Source organism: Petaurus breviceps, unplaced genomic scaffold (genome assembly GCF_028583685.1).
Source record: "Petaurus breviceps papuanus isolate PSGF00001 unplaced genomic scaffold, PetGlider_PUasm1.0 90925, whole genome shotgun sequence".
In the NCBI taxonomy this organism is placed as follows: Eukaryota; Metazoa; Chordata; class Mammalia; order Diprotodontia; family Petauridae; genus Petaurus; species Petaurus breviceps.
Window position 1 is genome coordinate 37,773,241 of NW_027187380.1, and position 26,606 is coordinate 37,799,846.

The following is a 26,606-nucleotide window of genomic DNA, read 5'->3' on the forward strand; positions in this document are numbered from 1 at the left end:
TATCTTTCTTCTTTTTGTTCTTAGATAAAGAGGTAGCCCTTCTTCTTGCCAAGGCCAATCCCTCCACATTGAACTCTTTATCTTAGTGTCTCTAGTCTTTTCCAATAAATCGTCCCCACTGTCACTCCTACTCTCTATCTTCATCTCTCTACCTATTGACCCCTTACCTCCTGCCTATAATAGTTGCATTTCCTCCATCATGTAAAAACAACAAAATTCAGTCTTTCCATCCCAACTACTAATCATTCCATATCTCTCCTCTATTTTCTAACTCAAAAAAGTCCTACTTGGAGATTCTATCATCATTGCTTAATCTTTTCTAAATCCTTTGCAATCTGCCTTTTGACCTCATCATTCATCTTTTAAGGAATTCCAGTTGTCAGCACCTTAGAATAGATGGAGTACTGACGATGCAGAAAGGAGTGCCTGGATTAAAATTCCATCCCAGATATTTGCTAGGTGAGTGACAATGAGGAAAGTAGCTTTATTTCTCTTAGCCTTCATTTCCTTACTTGTAAAACAGGGATAACATGACCTGTAGTATCTACCTCACATATTTGTTGTGAGGCTCAAATGACATAGAGAAAGCACATTGCAGATGTTAAGTTGCTAGTAAAATGTTACTAATTTTTACTCAGTCTATCAAATTTAAACTGAAGTGAAATTTTTGTGAAATATTTTGATGTTTCAGGGACATATAATTTTATTATTGTGGGTATTTATTGATTTTGAGAGTTGGAAGGACCTTCAGGAGCCTTCAAGTCTAACACATATACAAAGAGAATCGCTATTATAACATAACAAGTATTTATCCAGCTTGAAGACCGCTAGGACCTCCACTTGATGCAGCCCATTACACTTTTATTTTTTTTTCACCAGTAATTTTTTTTTGTAATGCTTTATTAACTTCTAGTTTACATCATTCATTTCCACAAGATTTTGAGTTACAAATTTCTCCCCATTTTCCCCCTACCCACCACCCCAAAATAGTAATCTAATTGGATATCCCCTTCGCCAATCTGTTCTTTCCCATATCTTCTCCCATACCCACTTCAACTTTCCAGTACGGCATGGTGGATCTCTATGCCCCAGTGCCTGTATATCTTATTTCCCAGTTACATGTAAAATAATATTAATAATAGTATATATATATATATATGTATATATATGTTAAACATTTGATTTCAAAAGTTTGAATTCCAGATTCATTCCCTTCCTCCCTTGTCACCCACCCTTACTGGGAAGATAAGCAATTCAACATACTTTGTACATGTGTAGCTATGCAAAACATTTCCATAGTGGATATATTGTAAAAAAATGACTATATTTCCCTCCCTCCTATCCCATCTCCCACTTGTTCTATTCTCTACTTTGATCCTATCCCTTTTCAAAAGTGAGTGCTTCCAACTTCCCTCCCCCCAGCCTGCCCCCCTTTCCTTCATCCCCTCTTTTATCCCCTTCCCCCCCACTCTCCTGGAGGGTGATACCCTATTTAGTGTGTATTTCATTCCCTCCTCAAGGCAAATTCAATGACAATAAGGTTGACCCATTCCCTTTTGCCTTCCTATTCTTCCCCTCTATTGTAACCATTTTCCCTTGCCTCTTCTTTATGAGATAGTTTACCCCATTCTGTCTCTCCCCATCTCCTCTCATTATATTCCTCTCTCACCTCTTAATTTCACCTTTTAAGTATCATCCCTTCCTGTTAAATTGGTCCTGTGCCCTCTATCTATGTATACCTGTAAACATATATACACACATTCACATATGGATCCATATGCCCATATACTCTCATATATAGACATGTATATTTCTATTCCCTTCAACTACTGGGAAAAGTTTCATAAGTTACAATTATTGTTTTTCCATGTAGGAATGTTAATAGTTCAACTTTGATAAGTTCCTTATGATTTCTTTTCCCTGTTTACCTTCTCATGCTTCTCTTGCTTCTTGTATCTGAATGTCAAATTTTCTATTCAACTCTGGTTTTTTCAGCAAGAATGCTTGAAAATCCTCTATTCCACTGAATAACAATATTTTCCCCTGAAACTTGATACTCAGTATTGCTGTGTAAATGACTCTTTGTTTTAACCCCAGCTCCTTTGACCTCAAGAATGTCATATTCCAAGCCCTTCAATCCCTAAGTGTAGAAGCTGCCAGATCCTGTGTTACCCTGACTGTGTTTCCACAATATTCTAATTGTTTCTTCTTGGTTGCTTGTAATATTTTCTCCTTAATCTGGGAATTCTGGAACCTGGCTATAATATTCCTAGGAGTTTTCTTAGGAGGTGATTGGCGGATTCTTTCAACCTCTATTTTGCCCTCTGGTTCTAAAACATCAGGGCAGTTTTCTTTGAGAACTTCCTGGAGGATGATTTCTAGGTTCTTACTTTGATCATGGCCTTCAGTCCAACAGTTTTTAAATTATCTCTCCTGAATCTATTTTCCAGGTCAGTGGTTTTTCCCATGAGATATTTCACATTGCTTTCTATTCTTTCATTTGTTTGGATCTGTTTAACAGCATCTTGATTTCTCATAAAGTCACTAGTTTCCATTTGCTCCAATCTAATTCTGAGGGAATGATTCTCTTCAGTGAAATTTTCAGATTCTTTTTCCATCTGGCAGATTTGGCTTTTTAAGGCATTCTTCTCCTCATTTCCTTTTTGAGTCTCTTTTACCATTTGACTTAGTCTATTTTGTAAGGTGTTATTTTCTTCAGTCAGGTTGTTGACTCTCATTTCATAATTTTCTTGCATTGTTCTCATTTCTCTTCCCAGTTTTTCCTTAGCTTCTCTTGTTTGGTTTCCAAAATCCTTCTTAAGGTCCTCTATAGCCTGTAACCAACGCATATTTTTCTCGGAAGCTTTTGGTGCAGGAGTTCTGACTTCATTGTCTCCCTCCTGTTCCATACTTTGATCCTTTTTGTGCCCAAAATAGTAGTGTAAAGTTGGGTTGCTCTGTTTGCCTTCCTTCCTTTGCCTGCCCCTGTTGCCACTCAATTGCTTGACTTTTGGGCTTTTTGCCACAGTAGGACTCTGCCACCAGACAGGGGAACGTCATCCCAAATGCTGGGGTTTTCTCAGCTGCAAAATGTATTAGTTGGGTGCCCTCTCTGAAGCCTCCACATGCTCTGGCAAGCTGGTCACACACCCTAGGGCCTCTACCCTAGACCACAATCCAAATCCAAGCAGGTTAAAACAAGAGCGATTACCCCTCAGACTGGTCACTTGGTCCCTCTACAGTCTGCAGGCCAGGACCTAAAGCTTCCACATGGTAGTGGCTGCAAAGCTGTGGTGCCTCAGTGGCTTATTGCCCCGGGGGCCAAAGCCAACCACACTCTGAATCTACTGGATCCCAAAGTCCACATTGTACTGACCTCTCACTTTGTCCTTAGCATCTATGGGTTGATAATTCTGGAAACTGCCACAGCTGCTGGTGATCTAAAGTCCCTCTAACCAGTGGCTCGAGGAGGGCTGGGGTTGGCTCCCAGAACACTGTGCTGGCCACTTCCTGCCGGACTGCCAGGCCACCCTCAGCAGGAGATTAGCTTCTCTGTGTCATTTTATGGGTTCTGTAGCTCCAAAGTTTGTTCAGAGTCACCTTTTACATGAATTGCAGAAGGTGGGAACCAGAGCCCCATGTAAGTCCTGTTTCTACTCTGCCATCTTGACTCTGCCCCGCCCATTCCACTGTTAGACCCATATAACGTTAGAAAGTATTTCCTGACATTAAGCCAAAATTTGCCTCTGCAACTTCCAAAAAAAAAATTACTCCTTTTTTGGGGGCTAAATGAAACAGGTCCATCTCTTCCATATGATAGTCCTTCAGATACCTCCAGCAGCTATTGTATCACCTCTGAGTCCTCCTATTCAAGCTAAATATCTTCTGTTCCTTCAACTGATCCCAGTATGACATGCATTCAAGACCCTTCACCGTGCTGGTTTCTGTCCTCCAGATAATTTCCACTTCATCAATGTTCTTCTTAAACTGTGGTGCCCAAAACTAAACATAATACTACAGCTACAATCTGACAGGGTCAGAGCACATTGGTATAGTTACCTCCCTGTTCTGGGGAAACGTCTCTCTCTAATGTAACCTCAGATACCATTAGCTAAAACATTCACTCTACTATACAAATCTTTACCCTTCTATGAATAGTAGATAATTTTTGAAAATTGCTATGGCCAAAAGTTTAGTTACCCTGTAACCAGTCTGGTGATGGGGCCCTTATGTAGTTTGGTCCTCAAATGACAGAAATGCAGTCTGTCATTAGTCTTCTATTAAAGCCTTTTGAGCTTCAATTTGCCACAAAAGATCACTTCTATGGTGCAATGAAACATCAGAGTAGAACTTCAATAAGTCAATTTCTAAAACCCATAATATTAAGAATAAAGTAACTAGAAAGGTAATCATTCCTGTAAAAATAATTTTAATATTTTTTGTCTTTTCTGTTATTTTATTCTTCAATGCAGTTCTTTGAGGTTCCATTTGATTCAAATATGAACAGAACAAAGAACAGGCCTCTGGTTCGAGGACAGATCAGGTAAAGTAATATATACCCCATGTGAATAATACATTTTTAAAAATTTTTTTAAAATGCTTTATTAACTTCTGATTTACATCATTCGTTTCCGCCAGATTTTGAGTTACAAATTTTCTCCCAGTTTTTCCCCCACCCATCCCCCCAAAACAGCAGTCCCACAGGATATCCCCACCTCCAATCTGCTCTCTCCCATATTTTCTCCCATACCCGTTTCGACTTTTCCAGTGGATCTCTATGCCTCAGTGCCTGTATATCTTATTTCTTAATTACATGTAAGATGGTATTAATAATAGTATATATATATATATATGTATACACACACACACACACATATATATATATTTGAATATTTTATTTTAAAACTTTCAATTCCAGATTCATTCCCTTCCCCCACTGCCACCCACCCCCACTGGGGAGACAAGCAGTTCAGTATAGGTTGTACATGAGCAGATAATGCAAAACAGTAACATAGTAGATATATTGTAAAAGACTGACTATATTTTCCTCCCTCCTATCCCACCTCCCACTTGTTCTATTCTCTACTTTGATCCTGTCCCTTTTCAAAAGTGAGTGCTTCCAACTTCCCTCACCCCCGCCTGCCCTCCCTTCCATCATCCCCCCTCTCATCCCCTTCCCCCCCCCTATTCTCCTGGAGGGTGAGATCCCCTATTTAGTGTGTATTTCCCTCCCTCCTCAAGCCAGATTCAATAGGAATAAGGTTGACCCATTCCCTTTTGCCTTCCTATTCTTCCCCTCCATTGTAACCATTTTCCCTTGCCTCTTCTGTATGAGACAGTTTGCCCCAATCTGTCTCTCACCATCTCCTCTCATTATATTCCTCTCACCTCTTAATTTCACCTTTTAAGTATCATCCCTTCCTGTTAAATTGGTCCCGTGCCCTCTATATATGTATACCTGTAAACGTATATACACACATTCACATATGTATTCATATGCCCGCATACCCTCATATAAAGACATATATATACAAACACATATATATATATATATATATATATATATATATATATATATATATATATATTTCTAATCCCTTCAACTACTGAGAAAAGTTTCATAAGTTACAATTATTGTTTTTCCATGTAGGAATGTTAATAGTTCAACTTTGATAAGTTCCTTATGATTTCTTTTCCCTGTTTACCTTCTCATGTTTCTCTTGCTTCTTGTATCTGAATGTCAAATTTTCTATTCATCTCTGGTTTTTTCAGCAAGAATGCTTGAAAGTCCTGTATTCCACTGAATAACCATATTTTCCCCTGGAACATGATACTCAGTTTTGCTGGGTAGGTGACTCTTGGTTTTAATCCCAGCTCCCTTGACCTCCAGAATATCACATTCCAAGCCCTTTGATCCCTCAGTGTAGAAGCTGCCAGATTCTGGGTTATCCTGATTGTGTTTCCACAATATTCAAATTGTTTCTTCCTGGCTGCTTGTAATATCCTCTCCTTAATCTGGGAATTCCAGAACCTGGCTATAATATTCCTAGGAGTTTTCTTTTTGGGATCTTTTTCAGGAGGTGATCGGTGGATTCTTTCAACCTCTATTTTGCCCTCTGGTTCTAAAACATCAGGGCAGTTTTCTTTGAGAACTTCCTGGAGAATGCTTTCTAGGTTCTTACTTTCGTCATGGCTTTCAGGTAGTCCAATAATTTTTAAATTATCTCTCCTGGATCTATTTTCCAGGCCAGTGGTTTTTCCCATGAGATATTTCACATTGCCTTCTATTCTTTCATTTGTTTGGATCTGTTTACCAGCATCTTGATTTCTCATATAGTCATTAGCTTCCATTTGCTCCAGTCTAATTCTGAAGCAATGATTCTCCTCAGTGAGCTTTTGAGATTCTTTTTCCATCTGGCAAATTCGACTTTTTAAGGCATTCTTCTCCTCATTGCCTTTTTGAGCCTCCTTTGCCATTTGAGTCAGTCTGTTTTTTAAGGTATTATTTTCTTCAGTCAGGCTGTTGACTCTCATTTCATAATTTTCTTGCATTGTTCTCATTTCTCTTCCCCATTTTTCCTCCACTTCTCTTATCTGCTTCTTAAGGTCCTCAATGGCCTGTAACCAGCTTGTATTTTCCTTTGAAGCTTTTGGTGCAGGAGTTCTGACTTCACTGTTTTCCTCCTGTTCCATGCCTTGCTCCTTCTTGTCCCCAAAATAGGAGTGTAATGTTGGAATCTTCTGTCTGCTTTGTTTCCTTTGCCTGCTCATTTTGCCACTCAATTATTTGACTTTTGGGCTTTTTGCCACAGTAGGACTCTGCCACCAGACAGGGGAGTTTTCATCCCAAACACTGGGGTTTTCTCAGCTGCCGGAGGTATTAGATGGGTGCCTTCTCTGAGGTCTCCACATGCTCTGGCAAGCTGGACACATACCCCAGGACCTCCACCCTAGACTGCAATCCAGATCCAAGCAGGTTAAAGCAAGAGCGATTACCCCTCAGACTGGTGCTTGGTCCCCCTACACTCTGCAGGCCAGGAGCTAAAGCCACCACGTGGTGCTGGCAGGCTGTGCTGGTGTCTCAGCATTTTCTTGCCTGGGGTAAAAGCCATGCACTCCCACTTACTGGTCCCAAAGTCCAAACTGCACTGGCCTCTTACCTTGTCCTTTGCATCTATCTATTGATAAGTCTGGAAAAGGCCACAGGTGCTGCTGATCTGGAGTCCCTCTGGCTGGCAGCTGGTCAGGCCCCCCTGGGGCTAAAGCCTCAGAGTGGTGCTGGGCTCAGCTCCCAGAGCGCTGCGCTGGCCGATTCCTGCCGGGCTGTCCTCAGCGGGAGGTTAGCTTCTCTGTGTCATTTTGTGGGTTCTGCAGCTCCAAAGTTTGTTTAGAGTCCCTTTTTTACAAGGATTGGGGAAGGTGGAAGCTGGAGCTATGGGAAGGTTGTGCTTCTACTCAGCCATCTTGGCTCCGCCCCCGTGAATAATTCATTGATCTTATTCTTTTATGCCCTGTCTTTTCTGTTGATTTAGAGGCAGCTAGGTGTTGCAATGGATAGAATGCTAGTCCTGGAATTAGAAAGACCTGAATTAAAATACAGCCTCACACTTAATAGCTGTGCATCCCTGAACAAGTCACTTAACCTCTGCTGCCTCATTTTCCTCAACCATAAAATGAGGATCCTATTAGTAAGTAGCACCTACCTCACAGGGTTGTTGTGAGGATTAAGTGGGATAATATTTGTAAAGCATTTGAGACAGTACTTAGTATATGGTAGGTGCTATATAAATACTTATTCCCATTCTACTTCCTTGTACAGTTAGACTAGTATTCACACACAAGAGTAAAAGGGGAATACCTCTAAAAATTGGTATGACCAATAAAATGCTGTTCACTAGAAACCAAAAGTTCACAAAATGTGTTTAAATTCTCACAAGGTTTGTCAAGTGTTAGGGAGGCAAGTTGATATGATACACTGCAATTTCTTCTCAAATACAATATTAGAACATAGAGTTTGTCTCATAGTGGTAGAGATCTAGGAGTAGCATCTACTAATGCACAAATGACTTTTAAACAAATCTATACTTCAAATAGAAGAAACATTAAATATTGACAAATCAGACAGCTGATAAGGTCATGTATTCAAAATTAAACTGCTGCTACCTCCCTGCTTCTTTCTTGTAAATTCAATGCATTAGAATTTAAAAGGCATGTAAACTTTTATGACCACCAATGAGCAGAAGTATTTTACTTTTTGTAGTACTTTAGCTGACATTTTCTTCATTCATTTTCTAAACCTAATGTAAAGTATGAGATTGAAATAAAAATATTAAGGATTGTCTTGACTGTTGTAAGCCAAGCAAAATCTTACCTTAATGATATTTAAAATTAAGCACAAAACAAAATACAGGTATGATAGAGATCACAAATGGCAATGTATTAAAATAAAATATATGCATTGTATTTGGTTGAAATAATGGCCATCAGTTTTCAAGATAGTAATATAGTTAAGAGACCCAAAAAACAGACCACATTTCTTGGTCCTTTAGATCATATTGAGGCCAGACAATATTACAGGAGGATTTTTTTTCAGTGGGGGAAGGCAGAGTAATTGGGGTTAAGTGACTTGCCCAAGGTCACATGGCTGGTAAGTGTTAAGTGGCTGAGACCATATTTGAACTCAGGTCCTCAGGACTCCAGAGTAGGTGCTCTAGTCATTGTGCCACCAAGCCAGCCCTACAAAGGAATTTAAGGAATCTTCTTTCAAGGTTCTGAAGGCTTAGTTTCTTCTAACTTTGTAAAAGACAGTCTAGCCAGAAGTCTCCTGGTGTGGAAGGAAACTGCTCCATTGTACTTTAAGTCCAAAATAAGTTACTTTCCCTGTAAGCCACACCACCTCCCAGGTGGAATTCCACAGGAAAGAAAAAACATGGGGTTCTCAAGCAGGGTGTCCCCCACTTAGAGAGAACCTGCAGAGGGCAGAGACCCCAAGCTACCACCAGTCTGACTGGTATGCTGGCCTTAAAGGGAATGGGTTTATGGGCTTACCTCAATTTGGAGAGCCTAAGGCTGAGACAGGCCCACCCAGGGATGCCAGAATGATGAGACGCAAGGTCACCAAACTGTTGAGGTACAAGGTGTGTGTGTGTATAGGCGGCTGGCGCGGGGTGGGGGGGGGGAGAGGGGCGCAGGATGGTGTCACCTTGAAAGAATTTGCTCAGGGTGTCTCCAAATCAAGTAATGGCATTTATTCTGGATGACATGCCAAGAAGGCGCCTCCTTAAGGGAGGTTGAAGCCCCTTAAGGGAGATGCCCCTTAGCCAGGAGAAGCCAGGGATTCATATAGAGGAAAACTTGTCCTGGGTGGGGAGATGAGGCAATCAGGAACAGAAAGGTGACTTAATGGGGACTGGAAGGTAAGGTAACAATGGCATGCAGGTAGGAGGAAGAACCAAGTTTTAGGCATATCTAGACACCTCATTATTCCAATGTTTGCCCTAGGTGGAGGGACCCCTGCTAGTTCCATTATTTCATTGACCTGCCTATTTGAATCTCATTATCTCATTGATCAGTCTGTTCAAATCTCGTCATCTCATATACACCCTGTATCAAATTCCTTGCCTTCTCATTGATGAGGGATGGGAGAAAGGGAGGGAGAAAATTTGGAACTAACAATTTTTTTTAATTAATTAATTTTATAGTAACAGAATTCATTTGGAAGAACAAAAGGTTCAGAATATCAAGGGAATTAATGAAAAGAAATGCTAGGGATGGTGGACTAGCTATACCAGATTTTAATCTGTACTATAAAGCAGCAGTCCTCACAACTCCTTGGTACTGGCTGAGGAATAGAGTAGTGGATCAATGGAACGGATTGGGTACATGAGACTCTATAGTCTCTATAGTCAATGACTATAGTAATCTACTGTTTGATAAACTCAAAGACCCCAGCTTTTGGGATAAGAACTCACTATTTGACAAAAACTGCTGGGAAAACTGGAATATAGTGTGACAGAAACTGGGCATAGACCATTATCTAACACCATATACCAAAATCAAACCTAAATGGGTGTATAATCTAGGTATAAAGGCTGATACTGTAAGCAATCTGGGAAAGCAAGGAATAGTTTACCTGTCAGATTTGTGGAGAGGGGAAGATTTTATGACCAAACAAGAATTAGAGAGCATTATAAAATGCAAAATGGATAATTTTGATTACATGAAATTGAAAAGCTTCTGTACAAACTAAGCCAGTGTAACGAGGATTAGAAGGGAAGTGGAAAACTGGGAAAGAATTTTTACAATCTCTGTCACTGATAAAGGACTCATTTCTAAATATAGAGAATTGAGTCAAATCTATAAGAATACAAGTCATTCCCCAGTTGATAAATGGTCAAAGGATATGAAAAGGCAGTTTTCAGAGGAAGAAATTAAAAATATTTATAAGCATATGAAAAAATGCTCTAAATCACTATTGATTAGAGAAATGCAAATCAAAACAACTCTGAGGTACCACATCTCACAAGTCAGATTGGCTAAGATGACAAAACAGGAAAATGGCAAATGCTGGAGAGGATGTGGACAAATTGGAACACTAATGCATTGCTGGTGGAGTTGTGAACTGATCCAGCCATTCTGGAGAGCAATCTGGAATTATGCCCAAAGGACTATAAATAATTTCATACCCTTTTGACCCAGCAATACCACTTCTAGGGTTGTATCCCAAAGAGATCATAGAAGTGGGTGTATGTATGTACCATATGTACAAAAATATTTATAGCAGCTCTTTTTGTGGTAGCAAAGAATTGGAAATTATGGGGGTGCCCATCAATTGGGGAATGGCTGAACAAGTTGTGGTATATGTATATTATGGAATACTATTGTGCTATAAGAAACTACGAGCAGATGGACTTCATATTTACCTGGAGAAGCTTATACGAACTGATGCTGAGTGAGAAGAGTAGAGTCAGGAGAAATTTGTACACAATTACAGACACAATGTATGTGTGATGACCAACTTTGATAGACTGGATTGTTCTCAGCAATCCAAGGTTATAAGTCAACCCCAAAAGACTCATAATGGAGAGAGACGTCTACATCCAGAGAAAGAACAGAGTTTGAACCCAGATTGAAGCAATACCCGCTCTTTTTCTTGTTTGGTTTTGTTTCCTCTTTCCCATTGTTCATTCCATCTGATACAATACTTCTTTATAAACTGACCTAGTGCCTAATGTGAAAGTATTTGCAGATACTATACTTGATTGTATGCCACCATGGGGGACAGGAGGGGGAAAAGGGAGAGAAAATTTGAAACTAAAGGAATTGTGGTAATGAATCTTGTAAACTTAAAGTAAACAAATTAATAAAGACCAACAAATTAAAAAATTTAATTAATTTTAGTCTTGAATATTCATTTCCATAAAATTTTGAGTTCCAGATTTTTCTTCCCACCTCTCCCCTCCCTCCACCCCAGGATGGCATGCATTCCACTTACCCCTTCTCCCAGTCTGCACCCCCCTTTCTCATCCCAGTCCCCCATCATATAACCTCCCCTTCACTATTTGTAGGGCAAGATTGATTTCTATACCCTATTGTCTGTAAATCTTATTTCCCAGTTGCATGTAAAAACAATTTTTAACATTTGTTTTTAAAACTTTTGAGTTCTAAATTCTCTCCCTTCTTCCCTCCCCACCCACCCTCATTGAGAAGGCAAGCAGTTCAAAATAGTTTATACATGTGTAGTTATGTAAAACGCTTGCATAATAGTCATGTTGTGAAAGACTAACTATATTTCCCTCCATCCTATTCTGCCCCCCATTTATTCTACTCTCTCCTTTGACCCTGTCCCTTTTCAAAAGTGTTTGCTTTTGACTACCCCTCCCCCAATCTTCCCTCCCTTCCATAATTCTCTCTTCTTATCCCTTTCCCTTCTACTTTCCTATAGGTTAAGATACCCAAATGAATGTGTATGTTTTTCCCTCCTTAGGCCAAATCCAGTGAGAGTAAAGTTGACTCATTCCCTTTAACCTCCCTGCTCTTTGCCTACATTATAACTTTCTCTTGCCTCTTTTATGTGAGATAATTCAACCTATTCTATCTCTACCTTTCTCCTTCCAATATATTCCTCTCTCACCCCTTAATCTTATTTTTTTTAGATATCATCCCTTCATATTCAACTCACACTGTGCTTATCGTCTATCTTTCAATCTATCTGTCTGTCTGTCTGTCTCTCTATCTGTTTGTCTGTCTTTATGCTTTATGTCTGTCTATCAATCTATTTCTTCCAACTACCCTAATATTTGGGGTTTTGTTTTTTGGTTTTTTTTGCTTTTTGGAGGGGGAAGGCAATTGGGGTTAGGTGACTTGCCCAAGGTCACACAATTAGTAAGTGTTAAGCGTCTGAGCTCAGATTTGAACTCAGGTCCTCCTGACTCCAGGGCCAGTGCTCTAATAAGGTCTCATGAGTTACAAATATCATCTTTCCCTGTAGGAATGTAAACAGTTCAACTTTAATAAGTTCCTTATGATTTCTCTTTCCTGTTTACCTTTTCATGTTTCTCTTGCTTCTTGTATTTGAAAGTCATACCTTCCGTTCAGTGCTGGTCTTTTCATCAAGAATGCTTGAAAGTTCTCTATTTCATTGAATGACCATATTTTCCCCTGAAACATGATACTCAGTTTTGCTGAGTAGGTGGTTCTTGGTTTTTATCCTAGCTCCTTTGACCTCCAGAATATCATATTCCAAGCCTTGCTGTCTCTCTCTGATCAGCCTCAATCCCCACACCATATGCAGACAGAAACTCAAGAAGCAGACACTGCTGCTGCTGCCAATGCCACCACCTCCACCATACCAGGCCTGGGGCCTGACTCTCTCCTCTCTCATTAAGGTCTAACAGAGTTTTTCCACCGACCTTCTGTGGTGTCTTTGGCATTTGTCAGCCAAAGTCTGGAAACATCTACAACTGCCAGTGATTAAGCCACCTGAGGTCTGCTCTGTCCCATCTATGTGGCCCAGCCCATGCTGGACTACACTCTGCTCCCAGCCCAGTGAGATAGACCCTTCCTGTCAACCTTCCAGGCTGTCTTAGGCTGGAGATTTGTTTCACTCCATAATTTTGTGAGTCCTGCAGCTCTCGGATTTGTTTAGAGTCATTTTTTACAAGTATTTGAAGGGGTTTGGGGGAGAGCTCAAGCAAGTCCCTGCTTTTACTCTGCCATCTTGATCCGCCCCCTGGAACTAACAGTTAAAAAAAAAAGCCCAAAGGTTAAAAATTACTTTTACATGTAATTGAGGAAAAAAAATTAAGTATTAAATAAATCATTTTTTAAAAAAGAAATTATCCTACAGATACCTACCTACCTTTCTCTTTTTCTCTCTCTCTTTCTTTCTCTCCCTGCCTCCCTCTCCTATACACACTAAAAGGTTGACACTGAGATAGGTTGGGCATTTAAACTTTAGAGTGAAACTGAAACTAAAAAAAGAACAATAGCCAATATGCTATAGTGTTTTTAGATGTCCAGCAGCAAATTAAATCAACATATGTTTGTGTTGGGAGTAGGAAGAAACTAAGTGGACAAATTGAGAGAAAGAAATGTTGTCTTTCTTCTTGAGAATGCTCGTATAATAAGGGTGGGGGGAAAAACATGGCCTGGATTAGAGTATGAAATTGTATACTTCAATGAATCTCTAGCCTCTTCATTCAGGGTCCTCCCTCTAATAATATAGATTGCGATTTATTGATGTCCTCTTATCCTGTATGATTCTTGTTCATGTCCTATAAATCCTTCACAAAAGGTGCATTGTGCTGGAGGGTTTCTATCTAGATCTCTTGCCATTGCCTAGATAGCCACGGAGTGTGTAGACTTTCCTTTGGTATCCTTTAATGACAGTCCCTGACTGACCGATCTTCTTTTACTGAATATACATCTCTATAATGCCACTTACCTTATATCTATTGCTAATTGTTACAACCTGCTCATCTTCATCATGCATTTTTCCATTGCCATTTAGTGTTAATTATTTTGAAGACTAGGGTATTCTGACTCAGTCATTTAGCTTAATCTAGGTGAGAAGAGATGAAGATTTGAGCTAAGGTGGTAGTTCTCCACTGAGGTGAGAGAAGGGACTGGACACAGCAATTGTTATTAAGGAAGAACGGACAAGCTGCTGAATGAAGCAAAAGATGATTTCAAAACCATGCAACCTGGGTCCGGTACAAATTTATGTTACATAATCTTAACTGGGCTCTTACTACAAAAAGGGAATACTCTTACACCTCCCTAATTGATTTACTATCCCACTTACCATAGCATACCATTTCCAGACTTTTTAATGCCTCTCAAATCTCCCATAGCTTCTTCTCTCCAAATCTTTTAGCTAAGAAACCTTGCCATATATTTCAGTGGAAAAATTGAAGTTGTTTACAAAGAGCTCTCACTTCTTTCCTCCTCCTCCTCATCTCTCATCACTTAGATGTCTTCTGCCACTATCTTCTCCTTCACCCTTCTGCTTGCCTAGGTAAACCTCTTGTGCATATGATTCTTTTCCATCCCATCCTTTCCGGCAGACTGCCCTCTCTATTGTCCCTGTTCTCAACTTATCTTCAGTCTCTTCCTATATATTGGTTGCCTCCACATTGCCTAAAAACATGTCTGTTTCTCCTATATCCTCAAAAGAAATCTCGTTTTATCCATTGATTTTCATATTATCTTATATCTCTCCTCCATTTTGTTGCTAAACTCATTGAGAAAGCAGTCTACAACCAGTTCCTCTACTTTGCCTCCTTATACTCCCTTCTTCCTAGGTTTTCTCTCCTGGTTCCCCTTCCTGTCTGTTGAATTACTCCTCAGTGTCTTTTGCTGGATCTTCCAAACAAAACAAGAAAATTACCGATAATATGAGGAGATATTTTGAACTGAGAGACAACCAAGGAGTAGATACTAAGGAAAAATAAGTCCAGTTAAAACTTTGCGTAAAAAAAAGTTCCAAACCACAAGAGTACCTTGAAGAAACAAAACAGGAGATGCAAAATAGAAACTAGGGAGGAAAGAATGGCAAGGAGAATGAATGCCATAGAACAGATGTAGATCTTAGCCACAAATTGAATGCCAAAAAGAAAACAATTCAATAAAACAGCAAAGTAAAAATGAGGAAAGGGAGGATAAAAAAAGTGAATATAAAAATTCTCTAAATATTTTAATTTACCCTCATAAAGCAAGAACAGCTATTATCCATGTTACTCTTTACCACTCCTGGAAATTCTAGCTATAGCAGTAAGATAAGAAAAAGAAATTAAAGGAATAAACAAAAGCCAAGGGGGAACTTATTAATTTTTGCATTTGAAATGATGATATATTTCAGAAACCATATAGAGTCAATTGAAAAAATTAATTGAAACAATGAATAAATCCAGCAAAGTTGCAGAATACAAAATAAATCCACAAAAATCATCAGCATATCCAACAGAACCCAGGAGAACTAGAAAAAGAAATCTCATTTAAAATAATTGCCAAAGGTATAAAATATTGGGATTATATCTACCTAAACTGGGGTGGGGATGGTAAGAAATGTAATAGCAAAAACCTATGGCCTAAAAAAAAAAGTCAAGGAAAGATAATATAAGAATTATTAGACTGTGGTTATGAAAATGATGAACAAAAATACTTATTTATAATGATCTATGTCCAAGATATGGAAGTAATTGGGTCAAATTTATGGCTAAAAAATCATTCCCTAGTAGATTGATGGTCAAAATATATAACTAGGCAGTTTTCAAAGGAAAAAGATTAAAGCAATCTATAAATGCTCAAAACCACTAATAATTAGAGAAATGCAAATAGAAGTAACTGAGGTCTCATGTCACACCCATTAGAATGACAAAGGTGAAAAAAAAGGGAAATGAAAAATATTGCAAGGGCTAAGGGAAATTGTAAGTAGTACTGTGAATTGGTTCAGCCTTTCAGGAAAGGCTTTTAAAGACCGAATTGCCTATCACTAATAGAATTATGCAAAAACAGATAGCAAAAAAAGAACCTATGTGTTCAAAAAAGTTTTTAAAGGCTCATTTCATAATTGGGAACTGAGGAAGTACCTACCTATTGGAAACTGACTAAACAAACTTTGGTATATGAGTATAACGGAATATTAATATAATGACAAAACAAATATAACAAAATGTGAAGACGTTTATGATCTGATGCAGAGCAGAATGAGCAGAACTAAGAGGACAATTTACACAGTGAAAACATCCTAGAGAAAAACGACTTTGAAAGACATTACAACTCTGATTAATGCCATCATAAACTATAATTCCAGAGGACTAAAGAAAAATGGTGCTACCCACTTTCTGCCAGAGAGGTGATGGACTTAAAATACAGAATGAAGCATGTATTTTGGGGCATGTCCATTTGGAAATTTTTTTTTGTTGAAGAAAGAAAAAAGGTATGTTAGATGTCTGTATATAAATATGCATAAAATATACATATACTTTTTTTTTTGCCTTTTGGAGGGCAATTGGGGTTAAGTAACTTGCCCAAGGTTACACGGCTAGTATTTTTGTGTGAGTGGTAAGTGTCTCAGGCCGGAACCAAACTCAGGTCCTCCCGACTCCAGGGCCGGCGCTTTACTCACTGTTTTACCTAGCTGCGCTCATATATATATATATACTTTTGCAAGCATTCATCTTTTCCTCCTACTGCCCCCCTCACCAATGAACAACAATAATCTTTAACACCATCAAAATACTATAATCCAACAAAAAGAAAACTACCCCTATAACTCAAATCCTCATCTCTTCTCACCTAGATTAAGCTAAATGACTAAGTCAGAATACGCTAGTCTTAAAATTCATTTTAATTTAATTTATTTTTAGTTTTCAATGTTTACTTCTATAAGTTTTAAATTTTTCCCCCTCAGTCACCTCTTCCCACACCAAGACAGCCTACAGTCTGATATAGGCTTTACATATACATTCCTATTAAATATTTTCATATTAGTCATGTTGTATAGAAGAATTATAACAAATGGTAGAAACCATGAGAAAGAGAAAACAAAACAACAACAAAAGAAGAAAATAGTTTGCTTTGCTCTGCATTTAGACTCTATAGTTCTTTCTCTGGACATGAATGATATTTTGTACCATGAGTCCTTTACAAATGTTTTAGGTCCTTACATTTCTGAGAAGGGTTAAGTCTATCAAAATCAGTCATCACAGACTGTGACTGTTACTGTGTACAATGTTCTCCTGGTTCTGCTCACTTCACTCAGCATCATTTCATATAAATCTTTCCAGGTTTTTCTTAAGTCTGACTGTTCATCAGTTCTTATAGCACAGTAGTATTCCATCACATTCATATACCACAACTTGTTCAGCCATTCCCCAAATGATGGGCATGCCTTCAATTTCCAGTTCTTGACCACCACAAAGAGAGCTGCTATAAGTATTTTTGTACATGTAGGTACTTTTCCCATTTTTGTGATCTCTTTGGGATACAGCCATAGAAGTGGTATTGCTGGGTCAAAGATTATGCACATTTTTATAGCCCTTTGGGCACAGTTACAAATTGCTCTCCAGAATAGTTGGAGCTCAAAGCTCCACCAACAATGAATTAGTGTTCCAACTTTCCGACATCTTCTCCAGCATTTATCATTTTCCTATTTTATCATGTTACCAATCTGATAGGTGTGATGTGTGATACCTCAGAATTGTTTTGATTTGTATCTCTGTAATCAATAGTGATTTAGAGCATTTTTTCATCTGATTGTAGATAGCTTTAATTTCTTCCTCTGAAAACTGCCAGTTCATATCCTTTGACCATTTATCAATTGGGGAATGACTTCTATTCTTATAAATTTGACTCAGTTCTCTATACGTTTTAGAAATGAGGACTTTATCAGAAATACTAGTTGTAAATTTTTTTTTAAGCTATGTTGGGGGAAGAGAAGATGATTCCCAGAATCAGCAGTAGCTAAGATTCTGTGTAGCTGAGACACTGCTAACCATTGAAAGAAAGAAAGTAGATGGGAGTCAAATGGCATAGTAGAAACAGGACTTCCATGGACCTCCACTTCCCCCAATTCATGTAAAAGGGGACTCTGAACAAACTTTGGAGCTACAGAATGCACAAAATGACACAGAGAAGCTAACCTCCTGCTGAAGACAGCCCAGCAGGCTGTCAGGAATCGGCCAGCAAGCGCTCTGGGAGCTGACCCCAGCCCCACGAGAGCCAAAGGTTTTAGCCCCAGGGAGGGCCTACCACCAGCTTGAGGGACTTCAGATCACCAGCAGCTGTGGCAGTTTCCAGAATTATCAACACATAGATGCAAAGGACAAAGTGAGAGTGTGGAGGTCCTGGGGTGTGCAAACAGCTTGCCAGAGCATGTGGAGGCTTCAGAGAGGGCACCCAATTAATACATTCCTCAGCTGAGAGAACGCCAGCATTTGGGATGAAGTTCCCCTGTCTTTTAGCAGAGTCCTACTGTGGCAAAAAGCTCAGGGATCAAGTGATTGAGGGGCAACCTGAGTAGGGTAAGGAAACAAAATAAACAGAGCAACCCAACTTTACACTCCTATTTTGGCGACAAAAAGGATCAAAGCAAGGAACAGGAGGAAGACAGTGAAGTCAGAACTCCTGCACCAAAAGCTTCAAAGAAAATTACGAGCTGGTTACAGGCCATAGAGGACCTTAAGAAGCAAATAAGAAAAGGAGAGGGAAAATTGGTAAGAGAAATGAGAACGATGCAAGAAAATTATGAAATGAGAGTTAACAGCCTGACGGAGGAAAATAACACCTTAAAAAAAACAGACTAACTCAAATGGCAAAAGAGGCTCAAAAAGGCAATAATGAGGAGAAGAATGCCTTAAAAAGATGAATTTACCAGATGGAAAAAGAATCTGAAAAGCTCACTGAGGAGAATCATTCCTTTAGAATTAGATTGGAGCAAATGGAAACTAGTGACTTTATGAGAAATCAAGATGCTGTTAAACAGATCCAAACAAATGAAAGAATAGAAGGCAATGTGAAATATCTCATTGGAAAAACCACTGACTTGGAAAATAGATCCAGGAGAGATAACTTAAATATTGTTGGGACTACCTGAAAGCCATGATCAAAGAAAGAACCTAGAAACCGTCCTCCAAGAATTTCTCAAGGAAAACTGCCCTGATGTTTTAGAGGCAAAATGTTTAGAGGGCAAAATAGAGGTTGAAAGAATCCACTGATCACCTTTGGAAAAAGATCCCAAAAAGAAAACTCCTAGGAATATTGTAGCCAACTTCCAGAATTCCCAGATTAAGGAGACAATATTACAAGCATCCAGGAAGAAACAATTTGAATACTGTGGAAACATAATCAAGATAACACAGGATCTGGAAGCTTCTACACTGAGGGATGGAAGGGCTTGGAATATGATATTCCAGAGGTCAAAGGAGCTGGGATTTAAACCAAGAATGACGTACCCATCAAAACTGAGTATCATGTTTCAGAGGAAAATATGGTCATTCAATGGAATAGAGGACTTTCAAGTATTCTTAATGAAAAAACCAGAGTTGAATAGAAAATTTGACATTCAGATACAAGAAGCAAGAGAAGCATAAGAAAGTAAAGAGAGAAAAGAAATCATAAGGAACTTATCAAAGTTGATTTATTTACATTGCTGCATGGAAAAATGATCGCTGTAACTGATGAAACTTTTCTCAGTATGAAAATAGTTGAAGGGAATATATATATAGGAGGGCATATGGGCGAATGAATACATATGTGAATGTGTGTATATATGTGTACAGGTATATATAGATAGAGGGCACAGGACCCATTTAATAGGAAGGGATGATTAAAAGGTAAAATTAAGAGGTGAGAAAGGAATATAATGAGAAGAGATGGGGAGAGACAGAATAGGGTAAACTATCTCATATAGAAGAGGCAAGGGAAAATGGTCACAATGGAGGGGAAGAACAGGAAGGCAAAAGGGAATGGGTCAACCTTATTGTCACTGAATTTTGCTCAGGGAGGGAATGACATACACACTAAATAGAGTATCCCACCCTACAGGAGAATAGGGGGGAAGGGTATGAGAGTGGGGATGATGGAAGGAGGAGGGAATTTGGAAGCACTCACTTTTGAAAAGGGACAGGATCAAGGTAGAGAATAGAACAAGTGGGAGGTGGGATAGGAGGGAGGGAAATCTAATCAGTCTTTTACAATATATCTACTATGGTAATGTTTTGCATAGCTACACATGTACAAAGTATGTTGAATTGCTTATCTTCCCAGTAAGGGTGGGTGACAAGGGAGGAAGGGAATGAATCCGGAATTCAAATTTTTAAATCATATGTTTAAAATATACTGTGTTTCCCCGATAATAAGACACTGTCTTATTATTTTTTTTGGAAAGAAAAACACCAGAGGGCTTATGTTGTCCTGCCTCAGCTCTCCTCTGCGGCACTGCTCTCAATGGCGCCAGCAAGTAAATCACTGGGGAAGAACAGGATGATGCGCTCACTGCTGCAGCTCTGATTGGATGCAGCTCAGAGCGTGGCATGCATTTCACCCGGGGGGGGACGGTGCATACAGAGGGTACCGTAATGTAGCGTGTAGCGCAGGGGATCACCTTCACTACAGTAGCAATCTCAATAGGGCTTATTTTCGGGGGAGGGCTTATTTTAGAGGAATCTTACACAGTAAGGGGAGGGCTTATTTTCAGGATAGGTCTTATTATCGGGAAAACACAGTATATACATATATATATATACATACATACATACTATTCTTAATACTATTTTACATGTCATTGGAAAATAAGATATACAGGCATTGGGGCATAGAGATCCATTATGCCCTACTAGAAAAGTCGAAGGGGATATGGGAAGAAGATATGGGAGAGAGCTGACTGGAGGAGGGGATATCCTGTGGGACCACTATTTTGGGGCAGTGGGTAGGGGAAAAAATCTGGTGGAAATGAATGATGTACACCAGTAATTAAGAAAAAAAAGAAAGAGAGAAAGTAGAATGAATTCTTATTTCACCTGTTTTTCAAGAAGAAATCACTATCTTTTTGGTTTGTTCTGTTTTGCTTATTAGTTACAAGGCTCAATAGTGGTAGGTGGTAACAATGGTGTAAAAAAAAGTATCAATAAAACATTTTTTTTTTCCTTTTTAGAATGGGGAGGGCAGGGCAATTGGGGTTAAGTGATTTGTGCAAGGTCACATGGCTAGTAAGTATTAAGTGTCTGAGGCCGAATTTGAACTCGGATTCTCCTGACTCCAGGGCCAGTGCTCTGTTCACTGGGCCACCTAGCCGCCCCCCAATAAAACATTTTTAAAGGAAAGAACAGATGTTAATTGGACGCAAAAACACCCCTGAATTAATACATAAAACTAAGAGTTCTTTTTTTAAAGAAAAGCTTATAAAATTCATAAACCATTAGTTCATTTGATTTAAAAAGAGAGATTATTGGGTGACATGCTCCCTCATCTGTCCTCTGAAGTCATGGTTGGTCTTTTCACTGACCACAGTTTTTTAGTCCTTAAAAGCTGGTTTTCAAATATTTTGTTCCTAGTCATTCTAGTTCATTGGCCCTGAACTCATTCTTCCCCCTTTCTTCACCTCCTATTTACCAGTAGTGAGGTTGCACTAGGATTTAGCAGACTCAAGGACACTATACAGATTAATAACAAAACCCATCCTCACACCCTGATCCCCACCCACACCCAGTACAATGAAGACCCCAATTCCAATTTGCAGCAATTTGCCCTAGCCACAACAGACATGTAAAGACCTGCTGTACCAGATAGCCCTGTAGTACCCACATTGCAAAGCTCTGAACTGTCAGTGCAAGACCAAAGAACTAAGGAACAGAGGTACAGGACATTGTGTGGGTGGGCTATGCAACATTCCCTAAGCCTGAGGAAACAAAAGCATAGCATCCCAGTGCAGATCTGACTACCCAAAAGTCACCTGGGGTACAGGAGCCTAGGCTGGTGAACACATGAGAAACATGACAGAAGCTAAAAAGAAAGAAATGGGTACTTAGTGTTATGGAGAGATGAAGAGAGGTTTTGAAATATGAGGTGGTTCCCAAGTAGAAGAATCAATCAGTAAACCATTTATTAAGTTCCTGTGCCAGCACTGTGCTAAACTCTGAGGTTACAAAAGAGACAAAGATAGCCCCTGACTTCAAGTAGCTTACAATCTAATGGGGAGACAACATGAAAAGAAATGTATACAAAATAAAGCGTACTTGGGATAAATAAGAGAAGGCTCTAGAAAAGAGGGATTGGGAAAGTGTTACTATAAAAGATGGGATTTTAGTTGGGACTAAGAAGAAACCAAGGAAGTCAGTAAGTAAAATTGAAGAGGAAGATCATTCTATGAATGGGGGACAGCCAAAGAAAATGCTCAGAATTGAGAGGTTGAATGCCTTGTTGTTGGAACAGTCAGGAAACCCAGTGTCACAGGATCAAAAAATACATGTGAGGGAGTAAGGTGTAAGAAAATTGAAAAAGTGGGGTGGCTAGGTGTTGCAGTGAATAGAGCACCAGCCCTGGAGTCAGGAGGACTTGAGTTCAAATCTGGCCTCAGACACTTGACACACTTACTAGCTTTGTGACTTTGGGCAAGTAACTTAACCCCAATTGCCCTCCAAAAAAAAAAAATTGAAAAAGCAAGAGGGACTTAAGTATGAAGGGGTTCCCAAACAGCATTTTCATTTTTATTCTGGAGGCAATAAGGTAGACACTGTTGTTTGTCCTTTGTTTTCAAAGAAGACCAATGACATCAGTTGATTGAGTAGAGGAGTGACATGGTCGGAGCTAGAGATAAAGCTGTGCTAGTGGGAAGCCTCAACTTTCCTCTCACAGAAATAGATTAACCAAAAAAAAATAAGAAAGAAGTTAAGGAGATGAATAGAATTTTAGAAAAGTTAGATAAGAATGGCTTCTGGAGAAAGTTAAATGGGAATAAAAAGAAATATACCTTTTTCTTTAACCTTCTCAACCTTCAAAAAATTAACCATGGCATCAAATGCAGAAAAGCATCCTTTTCAGATCATAATGCAATAAAAATTACTTTCAGTAAAGGGCCATGGAAACATAAATTAAAAATTTAATTGGAAGCTAATCTAATGCTAAAGAATGAGTGGGGTCAAAGAATACATCATAGAAACAACCAATAATTTCATTGAAGACAATGACAACAAGACAACATACCAAAATTTATGGAATGCAGCCAAAGAAGTACTGAGGGGAAAATTTCTGTCTTTAAACACTTAATATCAGTCAAAAAGAGAAAGAGAAGATCAATGAATTGGGCATGCAAAAAAAAAAAACAACCCAAAACTAGAAAAAGAACAAATTTAAAATCTCCAATTAAATGCCAAATTGAAAATCCTGAAAATCAAAGGAGAGATTGGATTAATAAAACGGAAAGAAAACCATTGAACTAATTTTAAAACAAACAAGAAATCAACCTTGGAACTGCTTTTAGGGGGGGAAATGAACTAATTTGATTTAAAAAAAAAAAGAAAACCAAATTGCTGTTATCAAAAATAAAAAGGGTCAATTCACCACCAGTGAAAAAGTAAAGCAATTTTAGGAGCTAATTTGCCAATTATATACCAATAAATCTGATGATCTAAATGACATGAATGAATACTTAGAAAAATATAAATTGCCCAAATTAACGAAAGAGGAAATAGAATACTTGAGTAGCCCTGTCTTAGAAAGAGAAATTGAACAAGCTATCCCTAAGAAAAAATTCCAAGGCCCAAATGGATTCACTAGATAAATTCTACCAAACATTTAAAGAGCAATTGATGACAGTACTATATAAACTATTTTGAAAATTCGGCAAAAAGGCCTACCACATTCTTTTTATAACACAAATATTTTTTTAATCAAATGCTTTATTCTAGTTTTCATCATTCATTTCCACAATATGTTGAGTTACAAATTTTCTCCCTGTTTTTCCCCTACACAACACCCCAAAATAGTGATCCCACTGGATATCCCCTCCTCCAATCTGCTGTCCCCCATATCTTCTCCCATACCCCCTCTGACTTTCCAGGAGGGCACGGTGGGTCTCTATGCCCCAGCGCCTGTATATCTTATTTTCCAGTTACATCTAAAATAATATTGATAATAGTGTATGTGTGTGTTTATATATATATATATACATATATATATACATATATTTAAACATTTTATTTTAAAAGTTTGAATTCCATATTCATTCCCTTACTGGGAAGATAAGCAATTTAGTGTAGGTTGTACATGTGTAGCTATGAAAAACATTACCATACTAGATACATTGTAAAAGACTGACTGTATTTCCCTCCCTCCTATCCCACCTCCCACTTCTTCTATTCTCTACTTTGATCCTGTCCCTTTTCAAAAGTGGGTGATTCCAACTTCCCTCCCCCCCAGCCTGGCTTTCCTTCCATCATCCCCCCTCTCATCCCCTTCCCCCCTATTCTCCTGTAGGGTGAATACCCTATTTAGTGTGTATGTCGTTCCCTCCCTGAGCCAAATTCAATGACAATAAGGTTGACCCATTCCCTTTTGCCTTCCTGTTCTTCCCCTCCATTGTGACCATTTTTCCCTTGCCTCTTCTACGTGAGATAGTTTACCCCATTCTGTCTCTCCCCATCTCCTCTCATTGTATTCCTCTCTCACCTCTTAACCTTTTAAGTATCATCCCTTCCCATTAAATTGGTCCTGTGCCCTCTATCTATATATACCTGTACACATATATGCACACATTCACATATGTATCCATATGCCCATATACCCTCCTATATAGATATGTGTGTGTGTATACATTTCTATTCCCTTCAATTATTCTCATACTGAGAAAAGTTTCAGTTACAATTATCATTTTTCCATGTAGGAAGGTAAATAGTTCAATTTTGATATGTTCCTTATGATTTCTTTTCCCTGTTTACCTTCTCATGCTTCTCTTGCTTCTTGTACCTGAATGTCAAATTTTCTGTTCAACTCTGGTTTTTTCAGCAAGAATGCTTGAAAGTCCTGTATTCCACTGAATGACCATATTTTCCCCTGAAACATGATGCTCAGTTTTGCTGGGTAGGTGACTCTTGGTTTTAATCCCAGCTCCTTTGCCCTCCAGAATATCATATTCCAAGCCCTTTGATCCCTCAGTGTAGAAGCTGCCGGATCCTGGGTTATCCTGATTGTGCTTCCACAATATTCAAATTGTTTCTTCCTGGCTGCTTGTAATATTCTCTCCTTAATCTAGGAATTGCAGAACCTGGCTATAATATTCCTAGGAGTTTTCTTTTTGGGATCTTTTTCAGGAGGTGATCGGTGGATTCTTTCAACCTCTATTTTGCCCTCTGATTCTAAAACATCAGGGCAGTTTTCTTTGAGAGCTACCTGGGGGATGATTTCTAGGTTCTTACTTTGATCATGGCTTTCAGGTAGTCCAATAATTTTTAAATTATCTCTCCTGGATCTATTTTCCAGGCCAGTGGTTTTTCCCATGAGATGTTTCACATTGCCTTCTATTCTTTCATTTGTTTGGATCTATTTAACAGCATCTTGATTTCTCATAAAGTCGTTAGCTTACATTTGCTCCAGTCTAATTCTGAAGCCATAATTCTCCTCATTGAGCTTTTGAGATTCTTTTTCCATCTGGCAAATTTGGCTTTTTAAGGCATTCTTTTCCTCATTGCCTTTTTGAGCCTCTTTTGCCATTTGAGTCAGTCTGTTTTTTAAAGTGTTATTTTCTTCAGTCAGGCTGTTGACTCTCATTTCATAATTTTCCTGCATTGTTCTCATTTATCTTCCCCATTTTTCCTCCACTTCTCTTATCTGCTTCTTAAGGTCCTCTATGACCTGTAACCAGCTCGTATTTTCCTTTGAAGATGGAAGCTTCTGCAGGAGCTCTGGCTTCACTGTCTTCCTCCTTTTCCATGCTTTCCTCCTTTTTGTCCCCAAAATAGGAGTGTAATGTTGGAATCTTCTGTCTGCTTTGTTTCCTTTGCCTGGTCATGTCGGCCTTCAGTCACTTGACCCCTGGGCTTTTTTCCACAGTAGGACTCTGCCACCCGACAGGGAAGCTTTCGTCCCAAACGCTCTGGCAAGCTGGACATACACCCCTGGACCTCCACCCTAGACTGCAATCCAGATCCAAGCAGGTTAAAGCAAGAGCGATTACCCCTCAGACTGGTGCTTGGTCCCCCTACACTCTGCAGGCCAGGAGCTGAAGCTGCCATGTGGTGCTGGCTGGCTGTGCTGGCACCTCAGCGGCTTCTCGCCCTGGGGTGCAAAAGCCATGCACTGCCACTTACTGGTCCCAAAGTCCAGACTGCACTGACCTCTCACTTTGTCCTTTGCATTGGTGGGTGGATAAATCTGGAAATGGCCACAGCTGCTGCTGTTCTGCAGTCCCTCTGGCCAAGGCTGGTCAGGCCCGCCCTGCGGCTAAAGCCTCTGTGTGGGTCTGGGCTGCTGTCCTCAGTGGGAGGTTAGCTTCTCTGTGTCATTTTGTGGGTTCTGCAGCTTGAAAGTTTGTTCAGAGTCCCCTTTTCACATGGATTGGGAAAGGTGGAAGCCGGAACAGTGGGGAGGTCCTGCTTCTACTCCGCCAT

General features: G+C 39.2%; 1 protein-coding gene across 3 annotated transcripts in view; it reads left to right on the forward strand.

Moving 5' to 3' along the window:
* Positions 1-26,606, forward strand: part of COX10 (cytochrome c oxidase assembly factor heme A:farnesyltransferase COX10) — a 144,892-nt gene that overhangs the window by 95,423 nt on the left and 22,863 nt on the right. For all 3 annotated transcript variants that reach the window (XM_069076823.1, XM_069076825.1, XM_069076824.1), the window contains one exon: positions 4,473-4,543. In XM_069076823.1, the coding sequence (XP_068932924.1) occupies positions 4,473-4,543 (71 nt within the window). The remainder of the gene's footprint in view (positions 1-4,472; positions 4,544-26,606) is intronic.